This window comes from Lycorma delicatula, chromosome 12 (genome assembly GCF_047948215.1).
Source record: "Lycorma delicatula isolate Av1 chromosome 12, ASM4794821v1, whole genome shotgun sequence".
Taxonomy (NCBI): Eukaryota; Metazoa; Arthropoda; class Insecta; order Hemiptera; family Fulgoridae; genus Lycorma; species Lycorma delicatula.
In genome coordinates, this window is record NC_134466.1 from 70,331,317 (window position 1) to 70,353,960 (window position 22,644).

General features: G+C 28.3%; 1 protein-coding gene across 1 annotated transcript; it reads right to left on the reverse strand.

Annotated features, from left to right (window-relative positions):
* Positions 1-1,676: 1,676 nt before the first annotated feature.
* Positions 1,677-14,633, reverse strand: LOC142333156 (uncharacterized). The gene is made up of 4 exons (XM_075380100.1): positions 14,576-14,633; positions 10,770-12,153; positions 3,841-3,912; positions 1,677-1,885 (listed from the first exon to the last, which is right to left on the reverse strand). Exons 1-4 carry the CDS (start codon positions 14,623-14,625, stop codon positions 1,772-1,774), a joined length of 1,620 nt encoding a protein of 539 aa, XP_075236215.1. The 5' UTR covers positions 14,626-14,633; the 3' UTR covers positions 1,677-1,771.
* Positions 14,634-22,644: the final 8,011 nt, after the last annotated feature.

Sequence of the window (22,644 nt, forward strand, 5' to 3'; positions counted from 1 at the left end):
AACAAATGTGATTGATGGAAAATGAGAGGGCCTGGGTCAATGAGTTTTGGAATGAAACTACAAAGTGGCAGTACCTGTTGCTTTGTGCAACATTTTGTTTTCCCATTCGTTCCAGTGTGCATTACATTTCTGCCGCCCCTTGTAACTTATTTATAGAAGAAGCAGTACAGAAATTAGAAGAAAAATTTGAGAGCACAGTAACCATCCAAGGAAAAATAATGATATAAGATTCAGGGTGGACACTCTTTTGACAGAATGGAACATGTTAAATATACTGAATGCTATGGAATTATTGATTAAAGAAAACTTAATTTGAGAACAAATAATTGTAAAAAAAATGATATAAAATGTAATAGAAAGTTGGCTAATAAGGAATAGATATTAAGATAGGCGATTATAATGTAACAGAATTTGTGGAATTTTTTTATATAGGTAATAAAACTACATACACATTTTTTTTACTTGTAGCATTTTTAAAAAAATGCTAGAATCAAATATGATCAAAGAGTTAGGAGGATATCCTTAAAAATATTTATGCAGAATATATCATTTAATGGTAGTGAAAATAGACAACAAAAAAGAAATGATTAGAAGCCTTTGAAATGTAGTACAGTATAAAAGAATGTTGTAAATTATGTGGATGAGTAAAGTTTAAATGACGGAACTTAAAACTGATAGTTGAGAACAGAAATTTAGATATCCAGGTTTAACTGAGTTGGTCATAACAGTTTGTACAGAGATAAAAGCTGTACAGGAATACATATAACAGGTAACCAAGAGTATAAGCAACCTAGTTGCTATACTTTTAAGAATTAACATAGAATAGAAATGAATGAAAATAGCATGAAACCAGTCAAAAGAGTAATGAAAAACTTAAACCAGGCAACAACAACATTTTGACATTTTTTTAACATGTTTTGAACCACATTATAATACAAAGGATCCACTTAGTAAAAAATAAAAATATATTCACACAAGTCCTTGTTTCAGTTTTTCATGTTCTATGTTTCTATTTTAATTTAGAAAAAATTATTTTGACAATTGTTTCTGAACAAAATTTCCTTAGAAAAGATCATTCAAGAAAACCTTGTTTATCTCGTACAGAAGAATAATCAGTTAAAACAAATAATAATAATAATTAGATTACAAAATAAATGGGAAATATGAAATCCATCCTAAATCTAACTTTACCCTTTTTAATAAATTTAAAGGGAAAATGTAACTACGTTTTCATCAAATATTGTAGTTATCTGCCCTAAATTTCACACACAAATTCAAAGATACGCAGAGATTAATATAACTTTAATCCTGTTTGATCCTCTTTGAAGTTCTTTAAAGGAAATTCGTGTAAAGTTAAAGTAAATATTACTTTGAGTTTTATTGGAATATATATTCCTGATAAATTAATTATTCATTTGAACTAGAATAAGATACACTATTTTTAATGGTTTACTTATATTGATTTTCACTCTCTTAGGATTGACTAAGGAAAATACCACTTCTCAACATTGAGTTACAGTGTAACAAGAATATTCTTGTAGTTTTCAAGTTTCCAGTTTTTCCAGCCAAGCCTACAGTGATTTCTAATCAAAACAATTTCAAAAAATCTTAGATTAGAATAGATGAACTGGGTTAATAAAAAAATTAAAAAAAGTAATTATAAATATGACAAATTTAAAAAAAGACTTTTACTTTAAAAAATATGTACATAAAAGAAACATTAACAAATCAAGCTGTTAAAAAACATAAATTTACTACAGTAAATAACATGTTATTTAAATGATGAACATTTAATTGATTGACCATCTTTGCAGCAATGCTCTTTACCAGATGAGAGATTTGTATTTATCCATACATCTCGACAATTTTTAACCCACAGATATGCCTACAAAAAATAAAATAAGATTATAATTCATAATATATATATATATATTTGTGTGTGTGTATGTGTGTGATAAAATAATGTCTTATTTTCAAAATAGTTGACTACTTCCTAAAGGCCTTTCAGACCTAATTATTAGCTCCTTCTTCAGTATAATAACTAGTTCGCTTGTTAATGGCATTTATCCTTTAAAGGTTATCAAACTCCCTTTGTAAATATTGAACAATACATTCTTCTTATGTTGTGTTTGTTGATTTTTTTTTGTGTATATAAATTTCATTTATTCAATGAAATTTTGTAAATCACATCATTAAAAATGAATATAATTTGTTCTAAAATATGTGTATTATATATATATTTTTTCTGAAAATTCAAATATTTCATACTGACCACTGTGCCAAATAACCTTAAACAACAAAAACAACCACCAAACACAGGAACAGAACTTAGAAAAAATATATATATATTAATTTAGTAAACTAATTATTTTTTTCTGTCCATACCTTCCTCTGTACTAGTTAAAACCAAAAGCATAAACAAAATTCAGCACAATCCACCAAAGTACAGAATCAATGAGCTATTATCTTATCTTAATATTTTTATTTTTATAAATCAAGAGCACTTTCAAGGAATTTCCTCATCATCAGTTGATTAAAATTGAAATTTGACTACACATTAAAAACATAAATACAATATTTAACATAATATTAATCACACATGACAGAATGTACATAGTCAAATAATTAATTAAGATAATTAAATATTTAATTTTAAATCATTAAAATTTTTTAAAATTTTAATGATTTAGTTAATGATAATAGTTTGTGGCCAGCCACTAAATACAGCAATGTATCTAATATGATATAACCTTTACCTAATATTAATAAAAGCGCTGCTACCTACAGCAGCTTTGATAAAAAGTATAATTATCAAATTCGTTTGCAGATTGATTAAGCTGAATTTTAGTCTATATATTTATATATATGATATTTTTCTAAATTGTCCAATTTTTTATTATTATCATATTCTTTTGTGACTTCAATTATTTACAAATTAGTTTTTAAATCAATAATAGAATGTTTATTCATTATTGGATGGTCGGCAACATTAGAAAACCCCAATTATATATAATTATATATATATAAACAAAATGAACAATGCATATTTAATAAACCTTTTGATAATATTCTTAAACTTTTTAAGAACACTCAGATACTGACAAAAACTGAGAAAGGAATGTAGCTCTAAAGTCTTTGAAATTTAAATATCTTGAAACAAACACATTTAATGAACTTTAAACTGTTACCACATTTCATCATGCTGTTAAATAAACCTCGAATATAAATAAGAAATTTACCGTTATAATGCTAACTACATCTTGGATTTCTTGTTGATATATTTTTGTAATGTACACTTATTAACAATACCAATAATGTAAGATTAAAACTATTACAGTAAAAACCATAAAAATTGAGAATTCGTTCAACTTGAATTTAAAAATGATTATTGATTATTATTTAATTGATCAGATTAGTTCATTTAATAGCAAGGAATCTTACACCAAAAATTTATAAAAATCCAAAAAATGCATTTGTCTGTAATCGCATTGCAAACAAACAAAATATAAAAGGTCACAATGAAACAGGACTACATTTTGCTTGTTCAGCTGAGGAATAAATAAGCAAAGCAAATGTATTTAAAATATTTCAATACTTTAAATATTTTAATTAATGAAGTGCTGCATGCCTGGCATATTGAATGTTTAAAAGAAAAATTATTCGTTACAGCGTTTTGTAAAAATTAAGAAGAGAAATTCACGCATGTTAAAAGTAAATATAACTTCTATTACATAATAAAATAATCTTAAAGTGAAGCGATAAATACACATAATAAATAATGTAGTCTTTAAATGAAATTTCAAAATATAAGAAAAATACTGTTTAATTAAAATAATTTACCTTTTCCCTTTTTATATCTCTGTCAATAGAACCACAAATGATAACTCCACTGTTAGGAAGATGTCTTACTAGCTGTAAAAAATATAAATATATTAAATAGAAAAAAGAATTATAAACAAAATTATGCTGTATTAATCTTAAATTTCTGCTACAAATGTATTATACTAAGAGACCTATTACAATCTATAGAAGGTTACTGACATTTAAGAAAATGGTACGAGATTACCTAGTCAAATGTCAGGAATAGGACAATAAGATCCACTGAGAAACTTCATTTTCCAACAGGTAAGTTATTAATTTTAAGGAGCAATGAGTAAATAGGCTTGGATAAATCATATTGTAAGAGCTATAGGAAGTTGCATGTTGCATCAAAATAATTTTCAGTGTGCATTCAGTTGCAAAAAGCCCACCCGGAAGGTTATTAAAAATGTTGATAGGCTATTGCCCAGTTCTTTCTTTTATATTGCTTTTTATAGGTTTTTCTGTAAATTATAAAGATGGTAACAACTGTAAACATTTATTAATTATACAAGTAGAAAATCAGTTGTTAACTACCTATAAATTACAAATGGAACAAAAAGGTTTACTACAGTTCAATTCTTTAAATAAATTAGGCTCAGCCGACTTGATACAAAGTTGGTGGAATCAAATAAAATAACTTACTATAAAACAGTAATCAAAATTAACTAACCTAAGAAATAGTCATTTTTTAACTGAAAATAAATCATGCAATTTGCTTAACAGCACATATCTATTTTTAAACAAATTGAGGGTCTGTTAATAAACATAACTATTAATTACAAACACAGAAATTTGCTTCTTCATGAATTCTTTTTTAAATTACCATTAATTTTTTTCAAAGAACTGGAGTTTATTAGTGTACGGTGTATACAGTAACACTACTTAAAGAATCTTCAGTTAGAATTTACGTACTGAGAACTAACTTGCACAATGTAACTAATTTTTTTAAACATAAATGAATCAAGCAATGTGAATTTTTGCTGTTTAAATTTTTAAATAAATTGAGCGTCTATTAATATGACATCTATTAGTAGTTGTAATACAATATATAACATTATTACAAGATATAATCCAATATTTGTTTTACAGTCACACAACTGACAGCGCAATGAACAAAAATTTATAATGCAGCAAAAGTTATACTAAATCATGGAGATTAATTCATATTACACCTAACTGTATTTAAATCATGCTGTTTATGTGAACATGCAGATTTATCACAGATGGCTGTCAAAGGAAGATTTTAATACATTAAAATAATGTTCTTTTTTCATGAATCAAGAAGTATGTTATATAAAAATGCACAAATTTTCATACTGTTCGTCTCTGTTAAAATTTTATGAAAAACATAATATGAGAACTCAAAATTGGAGAGGAAATATAATCAACTTGCATCTGTGTACAATATAAAATATTAATGCTATCATAGAGGTGTTCCGAAGTAGTCCCAGTAAATCAACAAGAAATGCTGCCCAAAACAAGTAATATCCAGATAGTCAGTGCAACACATTTTGAAAAGCAAATTGAAATTGTATTGATACAAAATAACAATGTTGCCTAAACTTAAAAGCTAAAAAAATAAATCAAAAAATGCAATTTGGTAAATGGACTGTAAATCAAAAGGTTATGTTTTTTTCTGATGTGGCACATTTTTACTTGACTAACATAGTCATAATTTATTATAGGGTATTATGGGCTGACATCTCAAATTTTGGATTTATAGAATCAATGTTTTTTGAGTACACTGCGTACAGTGAATGCTTGGTATTTAAGCTTGTTGCAAATTTGTTTTGCCTCAGGTTCTTGCAAGTTTGCCCACTGCAAGTTCAGTTATTCATACAAGATGAAGCACCCAACTGAACATTATATCTAATTTTATGCACAAAACCTTTTATCTCAAACTGATCTGATTGTGTTTTCATATGGACAAAACTAGCCCCTCTGATTACCTTCTTTCAAAATTTCTAAAGGAAAAAATTTTCCAAAAAGTCACAACCAGTAAGCTAGCAACAAGAAAATTGATGATACGTGCTGTGGTGTGATAAACATGATTTGAGTTAAAGTTGCTAGACTTAATGTTGGTTGTATTAAAAAATATGATTCAGTAAATCTAACTAAATCTCCAGTAATTTGTTATAGTTTTGAATATTTTTTTTTATTGTGATTGAAATAAATACTAAATAACAAAAACAAATATTTTATCATTTTGTGTGCCTCCCATTAGTTAGAATATCTTGAGCAGGTTTCACCAACTTTATATGTGTTTAACAAACCCTTAATTAATATTTTAGAAAATGAATAATGATACATTTTTTAATGCTAAATTTAATTAATAATTACCATCCAACATAGTTAACAAATTTTTAAGTGGTCCCACACATTTGATAGACATGTTTTTCTGAATTACGATACTTGGAATTTGATGAAACTATTACAGATAAATATCTTTTTTAACATCAGCCAACTAATGGATGCTGCAGCAGCAAATAGTTAAAATAAAAACTTTCATATCTATACAATAGTCATGCATGTCACTAATTTATATGTCCGTATATATAAAATTTAACTTAACTTTGTTTTTTAACCAATGAATTTAAACACATTGATATAGTTAGAAATGATAATAAACTTATCAACAGAGAGCTTTTATGGAATTTATCCACTTCTTAAACTATAAATTAAAGCATATGAGGTCTGTTCAGAAAATAACCAAACATTTTTAATTACGCACCAACAGAGATATTTAGTGACATGCGATTGGCACCATTGTGTTCTGCATAACCTCTGAAACCACATGTTCTTGGATTGTTGATATCTCATTTAGTTTTTGTGTTATTGTTATTTGAGTGCAATGTGTTTAAGCATTAGTAGCGATTTTTGTAATGTGGAATTTTTTGATGATTAAACTTTTGTCTCGATGTCATAGCCATAAACCCAACTTTTGTATCCCATTATGATCCTTTGCATGAATATTTCATCATCATCAGCTTATTCAAGAAGTTGCCAACAAACATCCACTCGATGTTGTTTCTTCTGTTCAGTCTTCAAACTAGAAACAAACTTTACTCCAACTTGATGCACGTTCAATTTTTCAGTCAAAATGTCATGGCATTATCAAACCGAGATGCTAACCTCATCTGCAAGATCTCTGACAGTCAATCGGCGATTTGTACGCACCAGATCGTTGATTTTCTGAATATGGATGTCATCAGTTGAAGTCGAAGGCCTTCCTGGTCGAGCGTCATCTTCAATTGACTGACGACCACTTTTAAATCATGAAAACCATTAGTAACATTGCGTACAACCCACAGCATCATCTCCATAAACTTGTTTCAAAAGTTGAAACGTTTCTGTGAAATGTTTCCTCAGTTTTACGCAAAATTTTACATTGTATAGTTGCTCTCGAAAATTGCTACGAACACTTGAACACATTGCACTCAAATAACAATAACATGAAAACTAAATGAGATATCAACAATCCAAGAACATATGATTACAGAGAAGATTAAACGGAACAATGCTGCCAATCACACACTACTAAATATTTTCATGTAATTAAAATTACACATGTAATTAAGGCGTGTAATTAAACATTTTCAGTTATTTTCTGAACAGACCTCATACACAAATTATTAAAATAAAATTCACACAAATAATTCATAACAATTAACAATAAATAATATTGTCAACATTTTAAAACTTCTTTCATCTACTTATTTTAACATATATTATTGCTAATATTAACATATTCATGTAGTTTTTTTTTGAGATGACAGTGATCGACTGCTTTCCTCATTTTGCCCTATGATGATGGAAATTTGTAGCAGATGAAAAATGTCAGTGCAGGTGAGGAAGCGATTGATAGATTATACAAACTGGTGTGTAATATTTATAAAAAAGGGAAAGTTCTGTCAGACTTCAAAAAGAGTGTTACAGTCATGATACCAAAGAAAGCAGGAGCAGATAAATGTGAAGAATACAGAACAATTAGTTTAATTAGCCGTGCATCAAAAATCTTAACTAGAATTCTGTACAGAAGAATAGAGAGGAGAGTGGAAGAAGTGTTAGAAGATCAATTTGGTTTCAGAAAAAGTGTAGGGACAAGGGAAGCAATTTTAGGCCTCAGATTACTAGTAGAAGGAAGATTAAAGAAAAACAAACCGACATACTTGGCATTTATAGATCTAGAAAAGGTAATCGATAACATAGACTGGAATAAAATGTTCAGCATTTAAAAAAAATTATCATTCAAATACAGAGGTAGAAGAACAATTGCTAACATTTACAGGAACCAACGAGCAACAGTAATAATTGAGAACATAAGAAAGAAGCCGTAATAAGAAGGGAGTCCGACAAGGATGTTGTTCCCTATCCCCATTTAAAAAAAATTAACGTTCAAATACAGAGGTAGAAGAACAATTGCTAACATTTACAGGAACCAAACAGCAACAGTAATAATTGAAGAACATAAGAAAGAAGCCGTAATAAGAAAGGGAGTCCGACAAGGATGTTCCCTATCCCCGTTACTTTTTAGTCTTTACACAGAACTAGCAGTTAATGATGTTAAAGAACAATTTAGATCCGGAGTAACAGTACAAGGTGAGAAGATAAAGATGCTACGATTTGCTGATGATATAGTTATTCTAGCCGAGAGTAAAAAAGATTTAGAAGAAACAATGAACGATATGGATGAAGTCCTATGCAAGAACTACTGTAAGAAAATAAACAAGAACAAAACAAAAGTAATGAAATGTAGTAGAAATAATGAAGATGGACCACTGAATGTGAAAATAGGAAAAGAAAAGATTACGGAGTGAATTAAATAAAACAGCTCTATAAGTAAGCTTTTGTCTTTTCTCACAGTATCTTGGTGATGAATATATATTTATTGTATAAAAATACATATATATATATATATATATATATATATATATAAATAATAGAGTTATGTAACATGTTTAAAATAATTATTTTTGTTATGTGAAAAATTTAGCGTGAAATTGGATTATAATAAACAATCACTATAAAATTGTGTTTTTAGGTCAACAAAAATAAAATAAATGGTACAGAAAAATAGTATTTTAGAATAATTCTATAAAAATGAAAATGTTTATACTCTAGCAGATACAGTTAAAAAATATCGTTATATAATACAGGAAATAAATATTTTATTTAGATCAGTAACTCATAATGAACACCCAGCAAAAACTACAAAACTGATGAAAATTTACATTCACTGAAAAAGGATTTTTTGAAATGAGTTTAAAGAATTACAATGGTATAACATTGAATTTTACTATTTTTGGAATTTCTCAATAACAAATGATGATATTAACTTGATTTTTGGTATGTAATCTTCATATGAATAACTAAAAACCACTTTTGAGATTTTCTGAAATTCTAACCTCGGAAGTGTTGAATAAAGGTAAAAATATTTTGTACAATGATTGTAAATTTTCCCCTTCTGACTATACTGATTGAGATATTCACTCGATATCTAAAATCCATTTTTGGATTTTTTGGAATTTCAATTTAACAGCTGCTGCCACTGTTACTGTGTACACCCTGGGACATGACTGACTACTTAGCTCCAGTTACTTGACTAAAAAACATAAAATAAAACAAATTTAAAAAAACGAGAAATGAAGTATGGTCACCTCCTAATGGTGTTTGTTGGGTAATGCTGAGAAAGGTAAAATAATTTTTACCTGTACAAGAGACAGGCCACTGTAAATTTTTGAGATGTAGACAGACTATTTTTAAATCCGCATTCATCAGATGACTCAAAGTTTTGGTCCTGTACTGACCACAATCTTGATCTGAAGAAATTACAATACACTGATAGTTTTTATAAATTAAACAGATTTTAAATTTTATTTATCTTATTCATTTCACATGCATAAGTTTAATGAAAACAGGGAACTGAGCAAAGTGAGTTAATATACAAAAATAATAAATAAATGAAATAAAATTTTATTAAATATGTGAGGTACTAGATAAACAGAAAGAGTACAAAAAAATAATAATAAAGAATTGAAAGGTATTAATAGCGGTTGTTTGAGCACTTAAAACAAAGATGCATTAAATGTAGTAATTTTCAGAAAATATTATTATTTAAAAGCAAGATTAAAATTGATTCTATTAAAGAAAATTTGTAAATCTCATTTTGATAAACAGGCAGGAACATAGTTTCAATAGAATGGTAATTTATTAAAAAAAAGCAACAAAAGTAAAATAAGACACTTTCCTCTTAACATCAAAGTAATGAATGTGCTGGTTTTACATGAAAATTATTGTATTGTCTGGTTTTATAGAGGGGTGGGTTGGGACTAAGTAGCAATTTACCTTTTTTTTAAACAAAGGTTGCACATTTGTTCATGTAAGATTTTTAATTTATTAAATATTGTTATAAATAACTGATATTTATGGATGCAAAACAATGATCGTAGCTCATTCATATATCTTAAAACTTGTTCTCACTTTTAGAAGGAGTCTCAAAAGATGATATTATATTTTGTATAATAAATATTTACATAATTAGATTGTATAATAATTATTTAATACTGATGACAAGCTCATCATTCTAATAACGTGCTTTACAGACAAGACAGTATGATTTTATAGCGGATAAAATCAATTTAATCGTCCCATAAGAATTTATCATCTAAAAAGTTTGCAAAAAATCTTATTCTATAGACAAAGAAAATACTACTTTTATCACCTACAGTAACACTGTGTGTCATTCAATTATTAGTGTTGCATACGCAATAAAAGAATAACATTTTTTATTTATATTTAAAGTTGGGGATTTACTAAACATCCAATGCAAAATTTGAAGCAAAAAAGACAACCGATTTAATTATACAGATAAAAAAATAATAATTAATTAAAAACCAAAGAATACTTACTGCATCAAGACATTTATTTGTGCAATGACTTTTTCCAGTCGGGGTGCAAGCAAATGTTTGTTCAAGTTGCTGAGTAACAACCGGCTCACCATTTGGTTGTGCAGAACTTCCTCTTGTAAACTGTCCACTAAGAAATACACCACAAGTGCACGGAACCGGCTCCTGAACAGCATTAGGAGCTGTATCCTGTGGTATTGCTAATGGCATTATTAATGAATCATTTGATGTTGCAACGGATTCCCTATTAACATCACCATTACGTACAGCTGAAGGTACAATCATAGCAGCCGATCCAAGAGATGACTGTGATATTATTTCTACAGATGGTGCTGCAGCAACCGATTGATTTTCAGATAACTGAGATGTAGCAGATTGTGATGCAACCGGAGAAGCTTGTGAAACCTTTTTCGAATATCTAAGAGAAGCAGGTAAAACTGCCTTATTATTTTCCTTTGTTTTTAAAATGGCTCTTTTACTATTATTTATAAACTGATTTTCAGAAGTATCGATTCCGGGAACAGCATACACAGGATTGTTTGGTAATTTAAGTAAAACAACAGATTCTGGAAATTTTGTTGAATTTATTGATTTCAACGGTAACTCTGAATTACCAGAAGACATATTAATATTATTTAGAGAAGAAACATTATCTTTATTGGGTACTTCCGGTGAAGATTCTTGTATGGCTGATGAGGCAGATTGCTTTTCTGTAGCAGAATTAGACATATTAATAAAATCTAATGGATTTTTTTTTAAAGGTGCCAAATTATCACCAGATCCTGCGACAGATAAACCTAGAATTTCCTTTTTATCATTATCAAACGTCATATGGTTCACATCCGGTTTTTGATTTACAGTTACTTTGAATTCAGAATTAAAAGATGGTATTGATGAGGCAGATGTTTCATGTGAATAATTGCTGTTAAATGATGATATTTCATGTTTTTCACGCGATTTTATTGAAATTAAATTGTCAGTCAACTTATGTTCTTTATCAAATGGTACAACAGATTCCAAAGAAATATCACGTGCAGTTTGAGAATTATTATGCAGTAAATTAACATCAACAGATTTTTTGAGCAGTATTTCTGATGAAGAGGTTGCAAAAGTTATCGTTTCTGGTATATCAACTAAGGGGACATATGAAATTTTAGATTTATTAATATCTGTTGCAGCAGAATTTTTTGGAAATTTAATATTCTGCCACACTGCTAATGGTTTAAACACAGTAGGCTGCATCAATGTTACATATAGATCAGCATCATGTGAAATATCAGATGTGTTTTTATCAGTTCCGGATTTTTTACCTACTTCAGATTCAAATACTGATTTAGATGGAATCCCTTCAAACACAGGAGAAGTAGATTTGGTTGTTTCAGCATGACTGAAAAAAATAAACAAAATCTATTCTAAAATTTAAATACTGACGATATAGTTTAAAATAAATATTTCAAGTAAGAAACTATTTCTGTTTAAGTTTTCACATTAAGATTAAGAAAATGCCAAATTAATATAACCCACTTTATTTATGTTTGAAACTGTTGTAAACAATCCATTTCAAATGAAGGTCGGGTGAGAAAAACCATTCCTACTGCTGACTGACTGACTATTATAAATGAATTGTCTGACTTGTGATATTGCTAAGGATTAGTAGTAATAAGAAAAATAAAAGTTTTGAAATGTGAGTAGGGAGGAAGGTGTAAAGAATAAATTGAATAGACAAAAAAACTAATATACCTGGCCTCTTTGATGGGATAGTATCATTTCTAACTTTCATCTGGAAGGTTCTGAACTCAAATTTTCGACAGGCTTAGCATTTTTCACATGCTTTAAAATTATTTTATCATTCAAGAAAAAAGAGGTGGGGTACTGTAATGAGAAATAAGCTAATGGTTACCAGGGGGAGAATAAAATAATAATAATGATGATGTTAAACTATCCAAAAAGTGAGAATTATACGCAAGAGGGAGAAGAAAATACAACTGGATAGAGTTCATAAATCAAGGAAGACAACAAAAAAGAAAAATCAGTTATATCAAATTAGACAAAGCACAGAACTTTGGCTTACAAGAAAAAACCTCATTATTCTTCTCTTTATTTTTAACAAATTAATTAATGATCTACAAGATCCAATAATTTTTGGTTAATTAGTTTTTAAACGATACTAATTTTAAAAAAATTCAATTTTTTTCATTTTTAATTGCTTTAACCATTTTTAATCATTTTTCTGAATAGCTATTTTTTTTTTTTAATTTATTTAGAACCAACATACACTTGTAAAATTGTTATTTCATATATTTACTATTTTTATAAATTAATATGCACTATTTATTCTTAAAAAAATATATTTAAATCACTCTTTTAAGTTGTATATTTTCTGATGCCAATCTCATTAAGGTTTTACTATAGCTTCACTTCATCTTAACAGGCAAAACTTAAAGTTTCTTTTTTATTAGCAAAATAGCACACTAACTTATATTCCTGACATGATCTACAAAATGTCTAATTACATAACATCAGAACAAAAATTATTTGTTTATAAGACAATAAAAATTAAACAAAATAATAGTAATTCAAATATATGATGATAGTAAATAAATAACATCGGCAAAAAATATAACAATAACAATTATAAAGTACACATTATTATTATTTATATGTAGTAACAAAAGATTAAGAAAATTCAGATATATTTAATTATACACTATATTATTTATTATTTTATATAATATATTATTATTATTATATTATTTATTTATTTAAAAACTCATCATCAATGTAAAAATATAAAATTTAAAATCTTCTTAATTTTAAACATATTAGTTGGAAGATCTTTAAAATATTATTTAAAAATTACTTGTGAAACATAAGACATTTTCTCATAAACCAAAGTAGTGCTGCACTGTACTTTGACTTATATTGACTTTTACTTTAGAAAGTGAATTTCTTTTTTGGGAAAAATTACTTTTTTCTTTTTGCAAATGTTGAACATCAAATAAATCTTATTCTGATTGTAATATAAAAATAAATTATACATACAGATCACACCAATATACGATGCGATATAGGCCTGCATATGGACCTTTTGGGTTTCTGTGGTAATCCCAGTGTTTTCATAAATTATGTATATTTTTATAAATAGCCTAAATAAATATATAAAACTATAACATAAAAAATAGATAAGCTTAAAAATCCATTTTAAAATACAAACATTTAAAAATTCATTTAAATAAAAACCATTTAAAAATTCATCAACAGAAAATTTTTATTTATATTTTAGATAAGTTGGCGATAAAATTTTTCAAATGTTTTGGCAATTAGTTAAAAATGGCAACATAAACATAATAAGTTCCTTTTTTGTAAGCTCAAGTATTGTGTTCAAATTATACAACAGTTTGATACTGTTTGGTTTGGTAAAGATGGATATTGTTATTTTTTAATCATAAGTGACCATTGTTTTAAATAAAGAATAAAGATAAGACTACAAGATCGTAGATTCATAAATAAAAACAAGGATAGTTTAACAAGTTTAATTTTATAAATATAAAATTTATACAATTCATACTTGTGGGCTTAAGATAATGATCTAACAGCCTTTTTTTTTGTATCAACTCATTCTGATCTTTTTAATTCATATATAAATAAACAAATGAAAATTGTAGATATTAATTTACTAACAACTGATATTATAATTCATATTGAAGGTCCAAAACAATGATTTAACAGTTTATTTTTGTATCCTGAAAAGTAAACTAAACAAAACTATAAAATTCTTAGTATTTACATAAATAAAGAATAACTCTTACCAATATGTAATTAAGGAACTTAGAAACATGATTATCTGACAGCAATTCATTTTTTTAGACCTAAAACAAATTATTACCAGTTACATTTACTTAAAAATTAAAAAAAAAATGTATTAATAAATTCATCCAAATAATTATTTTCACATTTCATAATCTTAAAATATTTCTTTTAAAATCTGCTGTATAGTTAATTATTGCTACAAAATAAATAACGAAGGAACTATTAATTATATTACTTCCTAATTTATTACATAATATGTAGAGCAATTTATATGCGACTTTCATTTTAAAATTCTTAAAAATAATTTCCACCACACACACTTCTCCATCCTTCAAAGAAATCCTGTCATGTTTGATCAAGGATCTGAGCACATTCATCGTCCCATTCCCTTAGGAAGACATCATTGGCTGTTCTTCGCCCGGGAGAACAAGATCATGACTGTAGGGAGGATACTCTTAACAGTCTTTATTCCAGTGCTGGCCAAATACTCGAGCAAACTTTAGAGAAGTATGGTGGAATGTTATCGTGAAGAAACCAAATTCTTGAATTTGTTTTCTCGGTACCACCTAAATATTATTGTACGATGAGGACAATTCTCTCCAAGCACAGGAGTCATTTCCTCTAAACAGTTAACCCGTGTTCTTCTTGATAATTTTTAGCAGGTATTTCCCAGTATACCGCTTTCCTGTAACTGTCTTATGAATTTCCAGCACACTACAAAATACCTTTCACATTAAAAATATGGCCACCGTTTTCTTCTTTACTGATCTCGATTTTCGAACAGCCACTGGTGTTTCGTCATCTTCAAACACCAACACTTTGTTCTGGTCATGACATCATAATAATACAACCAAGTTTTGTCACCGGTAATGATGCTGTTCGCATAGGAAAATATCCAATTTTCAGCATTTCACGTCACTGTGAAACACAATGTGATTGTCGGTCAAGTTATCCCACACCCAAAGAGAACAAAGTTTTGTAAATTGAAGGTGATCTTGAAGAATAGCACAAACTACAGGTGCATTAATGTTCAAGGACATCTCTGTTTGGTGGTAGGTCACACACCCATTGTCCCAAGCATTTTTTGTATAACTTTTTTTGTTCAGCAATGTTTGCCTCAGTCATAAACGAAGATGGTTGACCTGATCTTGAAGCACCCTCAAGACCAAAGTTTATGTTTCAAACTCTCGTTACCACCTAAATATTGTTTTACAAGGACAATCTTCTCCAAACACACCAGTCATTTCATTTAAACACTTAACCAGCAAGAAAAATTACCCGGAGTTTAGGTGAAATTAAAATTTTTGTATTCTCAATTATGTTACCGAAAGAGTCAAAACAGATGTGGCCTTGAGACAGTCTATGCTGAATATGTGTTTCTAAAAATGAAGTTAGCATCAAGTTTATACCCAGTTAATATTGATTAACCATCTCGATTTTCTCATTTTCACCAACAGTCAATTTTAAACAGCTTACCTCCATTTCTAAATACTATAACTTTTTTAAGTTTCATCATATAATATTTTTTCAAGTTATCTTTCGCTTCTTGCACATGGATTTATCAGTGGTCAAAGCACAATATAGTGTTAGCATATGTCAACATTTTTATATCCAACCCCTCAATTACAATTCAATTTTTTCATATGATTAAATAAATGATTTATGAAGAAACTAAATAAATATAAATTTAATTACTGCTCTGTTTAACACCCGCATCAGTTTGTAACACTCTTAGATAGACTCTCTTTTAGCATTACACTCGCACAAACAATAACATATTTTGGAAACGAGGATCTAATATTATATCTATAAATTATCATACATTTATTTTTAACAGAAGCAAATAAATATTTTTTAAAAAAATATACTTAAACTTTGGGTACATACCTTGATAAAAAATTGTTATTTTTAAAAAATGAATTGAAAGTATTATAATTGTATTAATTATAAATGTTCTTCATAAGATACGGTTTACAAACATTACATTTACAACAGTTTATGACCAAAGAAATAATTTTTTTAAAAATTAAGAATGCCGACTAAAACAAAATATGTTTTAAATTTATTTGTTTACATAAAACTTGCTGAACAAATATTTACATATAATAACTATTTTATATTAATCAGCATAAATTAAAGTAATATTTTATTATGACACAAAATTTTTTATATTGCAAATAATAAATAAATATTATATGTGGAAACATCAATAAAATGTAGCAAACAATAAAAAATAAAACAATTTAATAGCTTCTTTCAGTTTCAAAATATTCATAAAATTAAAAATAATTGTCAGTTTATTAATTTTATAAATATATGTTATAGTTAATTAGCAAATAAATCTTTTTAATGTATCTTATTTTATTTATACATTATATGAAAGTAATAAGGAAATATTAATTTATTCAACTTCCTCAAATAATACTTTAATAATTCATATGATAAAGTTTTATTTTTACATCAGCAGTGATTTATGGAAATTGCTAAAACCAAATCGATGTACACTATTTACTATAGTTTGTAATTAATTCCATAGCGATATTACAACTCTAAAAACTTTAACATGGGATTCAATTATAACTATACATAAATTTCATTAGATATGTTGGTTGCATGAACCCAGTCAGAAAACTGGTTTTATTCTACAGCTAACAAAAGCATTATTTTGTAACCTTCATGGCTAACAAGAAAATTATATGATTTTGGGTGAATTATCTAAGAATGGGGTGAAAAGAAATCTTAAATTAATGTGGATGGTAAAAACAAAGATCTTTTATACAAGGAATTCCAAAATATTACTGAATTGTTATAATATTATCAAATTACTTTTCAGTTTGTCAAAAACGTGTATATATGTATTTCATTTCTTACCAACAAATGTGTACATCTAGCTAATGTACTGGGTAATATATGAGATAAAAAGATTTCTAAATAATTGTGTGAACCAATCAAGTTTCTAATTTTAAAATACTCTGAAATCTACTAAAAATCAGAAGAAGGTTCTTTAATTAAATAATTGCCTTAGTGTTAAAACTCAATCTACTTTGTTAACTTTATGTCTAAAGTGAATTCACATTTTTTCATAAAACCTCTCTTTGAAATACAGTGAAAAGAGAAAAGATTGATTTGATAAATGTTTATTTACAAAAAACATTAAGGAAATAAATTTTAGAAATTTAATCACATTGTAAGGTGAATACTGTTATCTCAAAATTGAAGTTATAAAACCAAACCACAATGCGATACATCAGGAAAAGAGTTATGTTAAATGAGACATAAAAGAATACGTGCAACACCGCTATTGCCTTCACAGCTTTACATTAGCTTACTGTAAATCTACAAAGGGAAAACATTTTACTCAATTGCTGAAGAGACCAGTTAAATTTCAATAACTCATTTATTACTTTATAGTATATATTAATGACCTCTTAAAACTCAGTAAGATAAATTAAAGAGTAAAATTAAGATATAAAATCAACTTTTCACTTACTCAACGCTGTGTAATTTTAACAAATATTTTAAATAATTACTTCTAATGAAATTGTTTAAAAAAAATGCGACAGCTCATTATTTTTCTAACCCAATTAAAAATTGAAGTAGATTACACTGTACATTTAAAGCATTTGAGACCAGTACTTTATATCGGGGTAAGACAGAAACCTCTTGTTTTTGCAGTTCTTTTTTCGGTATTTCAATTAAATGCGACTCTAAAATTAGTATCATTGGAGTTGTGGGGAGTTACATTTAAAATTACTGAATTCCATCTCTGAAATGACAGATAGCAAAAGGTTAATTAGTTCTTTATGTTAAGAGAAATTTTTCTTACAACAACATGACATTTTTAACATCTCAACTTCCTTAAAAGTTACGTAAAATACAAAAAAAAAAAGATAAAAAACTATAATTAACTGAATTGTATTTTTATAATCAAAAACCAACTTTATCCACCAAAGTACAAAATTACAAAGTAAATGAGATGACCCTTACCTTATTTTTTCATAATTATTCTAAAAGCACTTTCGTGGCAACCGACATCCTCTGTTGTAATTTTTCTTTTTTATTAACTTTTTAAGTTCTTTATCAAAATCACGTAACACTCTCAATAAAATCAAAATATAGATTAAAGAAATATAATATAATTTAAAATAAACATCTAAAAATAGAAATTAATTTAAAATTCAAAATTAAAAAAAAAAAATTTTAAACTTGAAACTACATATACAAGATCTGTAAATAAAGTAATACTGATGTTCTTTGGTGGTTTTTTTCCCATCCCCCTAAGACCGGACCCACCGCAGAAGCACACTCGGTCCTAGGGGTGCCACTCCCTCTAACCTTCTGGGCAACCATGCCGAAGCCGGCTATGCCATCCCCGGCATGGGGTATCACCCGGTCAGCCGGGACTAGGTCTTCTCACTTGCCTGCCTCAAATCAGGGGTCTCCCAAGGAGGCTCCCTAACCGGGTCTCGGTCTTTATTTGCCTGCCTCAAATCAGAGGTACACCACATGGGACCTCCGATCGGGACTCGGTCTTTACACTACTCACACCAGGAGTCCCCGCTCACTCATCGGAAGTGAGACACCTCAGCATCGCACTCCTCATGAACAGGGCTATCCAGCCACATCCTACACTACCCCACCAGGTAACATCCTCTTCCTCTTCAACTCCCTCTATCGCCTTCCTTTTCAGAATGTTGTCCATCATTCCAACCTAACCATCTTTGGTGGTTGAGTTTCAATTAACTACACATCTCAGAGATGATCGACCTGAGACTGTACTAGATTACTCTTCACTTACACTTGTATATATCATCGTCATTGATTCTCCTGAAATAATACCTGACAGTGATTCCCGGAGGCTAAACACGAAAAAAGAAATAAAGTAATAAGACTGGTTGAGAAAAACTTTTTATTTACTTTCCAATCGCCTTCAAAATAGTTCTCTTGGGAAGCCACACAAAGCTTGAAACAGTTTTCCCACTCTTCATAACAATGTTGGAACTCAAAAACCAGAATATCCTTCAAATGGTTGGTTACAATTTTTTTTGTTTTCTACTCTTCCAAAATGGTGCCCTTTGGGCATTTTTTTAAAGTTGGTAATAGGAGAAAGTTGTAGGGACTCAAGTCAGGTGAATACGGTGGTTAAGGAACTACAGTAATGTTTTTCTTTGCCGTAAACTCATTAATTGAGAGTGCAGTGTGACAAGGTGCATTGTCATGATGCAGCATCCAGTTGTCTTTGATGGCTGGTCTCATGTGGGCAACTCTTTTCTGCAGTCTTTCAAGAATTTCTCGGTAAACACATTGATTGTCTGTCCTGTAGGCAAACCTCCTTATGGACAATGCCATTACTATCAAACAAATTAATTACCGTGGTTTTGATTTTGATTTGCTCATTTTTGCTTTTTTTGGGACGTGGTGAGTTTGAAGTATGCCATTCCTTGCTCTGACGTTTTCTTTTTGGGTCGTACTCAAATATCCAAGATTCATCACTAGTAATAACAATTTTTTAGAAAATCAGGATCAGTTTCAATTCGCCCTAGAAGATCACGGCACATTTCCACCCTGTTGTTTTTCTCACAATGTTGCTCATAATTAGTATCACTCATTTTTGTATCGCACAACAAAAACCTGTTTCACAAAATTTGTTTATGTATCACACGGCAACAATAGACTAAAAATATTAATACCTAATATAAATGAGCTGTTCATATAATCATATGTTTACTAGTAACTTTACAGTGTTGCTATTTTGGCTGCCAAAAATACTAGTCTCATTACTTTATTTACAAATCTCGTATATAAATATGACAACATAATTAAAAAATTAAAGTTGAAATTAAATTTTTTAAAAATAAAATAAATAGAACAAATTTATACTGTGTAATATGGCCAGCTGAGTAATGTTAAAAATGATCATAACAAAAAACATCCTATAGAAAATTTAAATAGTAAAAAGGCAATATTGCTGCTATGGTTAAGAGTACGGAATATTCCGTGTTCTGAAATCGTCTTCAAATATGAACTTTATGAACTGTTGAAAATGAATAAGTCATGGTATTAGGAATATAATTTCCATCAGATACTGGAATGAGAAATCATTTGACATTGTCTTTCCACCTTGAGTTGTCCCTTAACCAACAGAATTAACTTGGGAAAAAATTATATTATTATACAATATGTAATGAATGACGTCAATTAACTGAAAGAAAAGTTGGTAGGGAACTGGATAGTGAATTTTTGAAAACACGCTGTGATTTAGTCTTTTCATAAATGTTAGTAAATAACATAACCGACAAATAAAAACTAACCTGATATTCAACTCCTTTTTTTTCTTCAGTTCAACTGAATAGAAAAAAATTAACCTTAAATAGAAAAGCCTAACACTTACAATTACTGACTACCAGGGGCAGATTGTCTGCCTGATTAATTGTGACGAGTCAAAAATTAAAAAAATTAAGATTTTTTTGTTTTAGTCTTTATAACGATGTTTCTATTATACCAACTGATGTCATTACTCAACCAAAAGTGAATAACTTATGTTTTATTTCTATGTACAGAAATGAATTAATTGCTCACTGAATCAATTTGGTATTAATAAGCAATCTACCATTTAGTTACAATCAACGATCTGTGAATTATTTATTTATTCTTTTTGTTATTGTGTACATATTGTACTGCAGTTTTTTTTTATTTTCATACTGGGTACTGTATTTTTACTAGGGTTATTTTTTACGTGGCAGAAAAACATAAACTTATGATTCTACCTACTCAATAAAACATTAATAAATTAGAAGGAATGGTACAAAACATTTCTAGAATAAAATATAGGTCAAGAAACTGTGCGGTTATTCAAAAACAAAGAAGAGTGAACATCATTTTTTTGCCTCATCTTCTGGTTAATCAAATAATCAAATGGCTTAAAACATTATAAAATAATGAAGAGATCAACATATGATGAACTTGAATCATGCCTCTCTAGTTCAACAAAATATGGGCAGAAGGGACGCCATCATTGCCTCAGGCAATCAGCATCAATTATATCAAAATATTTTTTCAACAGCTTGGTTTAGAGGATAATTCTGATCCTTATCTGGGCGAATGACCTATTTCAACCAGTATCACAGTACAAGGAAAATAGTTAAGTGGAGGTACAGAAAAGCAGCTGATGAATTCCAAATACAATTCAAGAATTTGTTTTTAACCACGGGATAACTGAGCTTTCGGCTTTATTCATATCCTATTACCTCATAATTATCACAGTTAATCAGGAGTGTAAAACTGAAAACACAATATTTTTAACATCACTTGAATAAAATTAAACATCTAAAACTCACAATTTCAATCATTAAATTAATTATTTACACAGATATAAGCAAGATACCAAATAATAATACTTAGTAAGATAATAAGATACCAAGCGAGTCAAAAAAATGTATTACCTCAAAATTGAAAGATAATTAAATGATAACCACAATCTAAAGTTACTAATATTTAAATTAACAGTCGTACAGAGGTGCATTAGTCTGATTCATAAGGTGTCCCTATTATTATATTCATGAGCAAGTTTGATGTGCCCTATTCGTAAATGGTAAATAATAACCTCGTCTTAATGGTTATTTCTGCATGAAGAGCTCCACAGAAAAACAGTGAATTTCTGTTCTGTTAAATACCTAATTTTGCCAAAACACTGTACCAAATAATTGTTCTCTTAATTATTTAATGTTCAATATGCCAGGCATGCAGCACTTCATAATTAAAATATTTAAAGTATTAAAATATTTTAAATACATTGGCTTTGCTTATTTATTCCTCAGCTGAACAAGCAGAATGTAATCCTGTTCTATCTTCACCTTTTATGTTTGGTTTGTTTGAAATGCAATTACAGACAAATGCATTTTTTGGATTTTTATGAATTTTTGCTGTAAGATTCCTTGCTATCGAATGGACTAATCTGATCAATTAAGTAGTAATCAGTAATAATTTTTAAATTCAACTTGAACGAATTCTTCCATTTTTATGGTTTTTACTGTAATAATTTTTAATCATACATTATTGGTACTGTTTA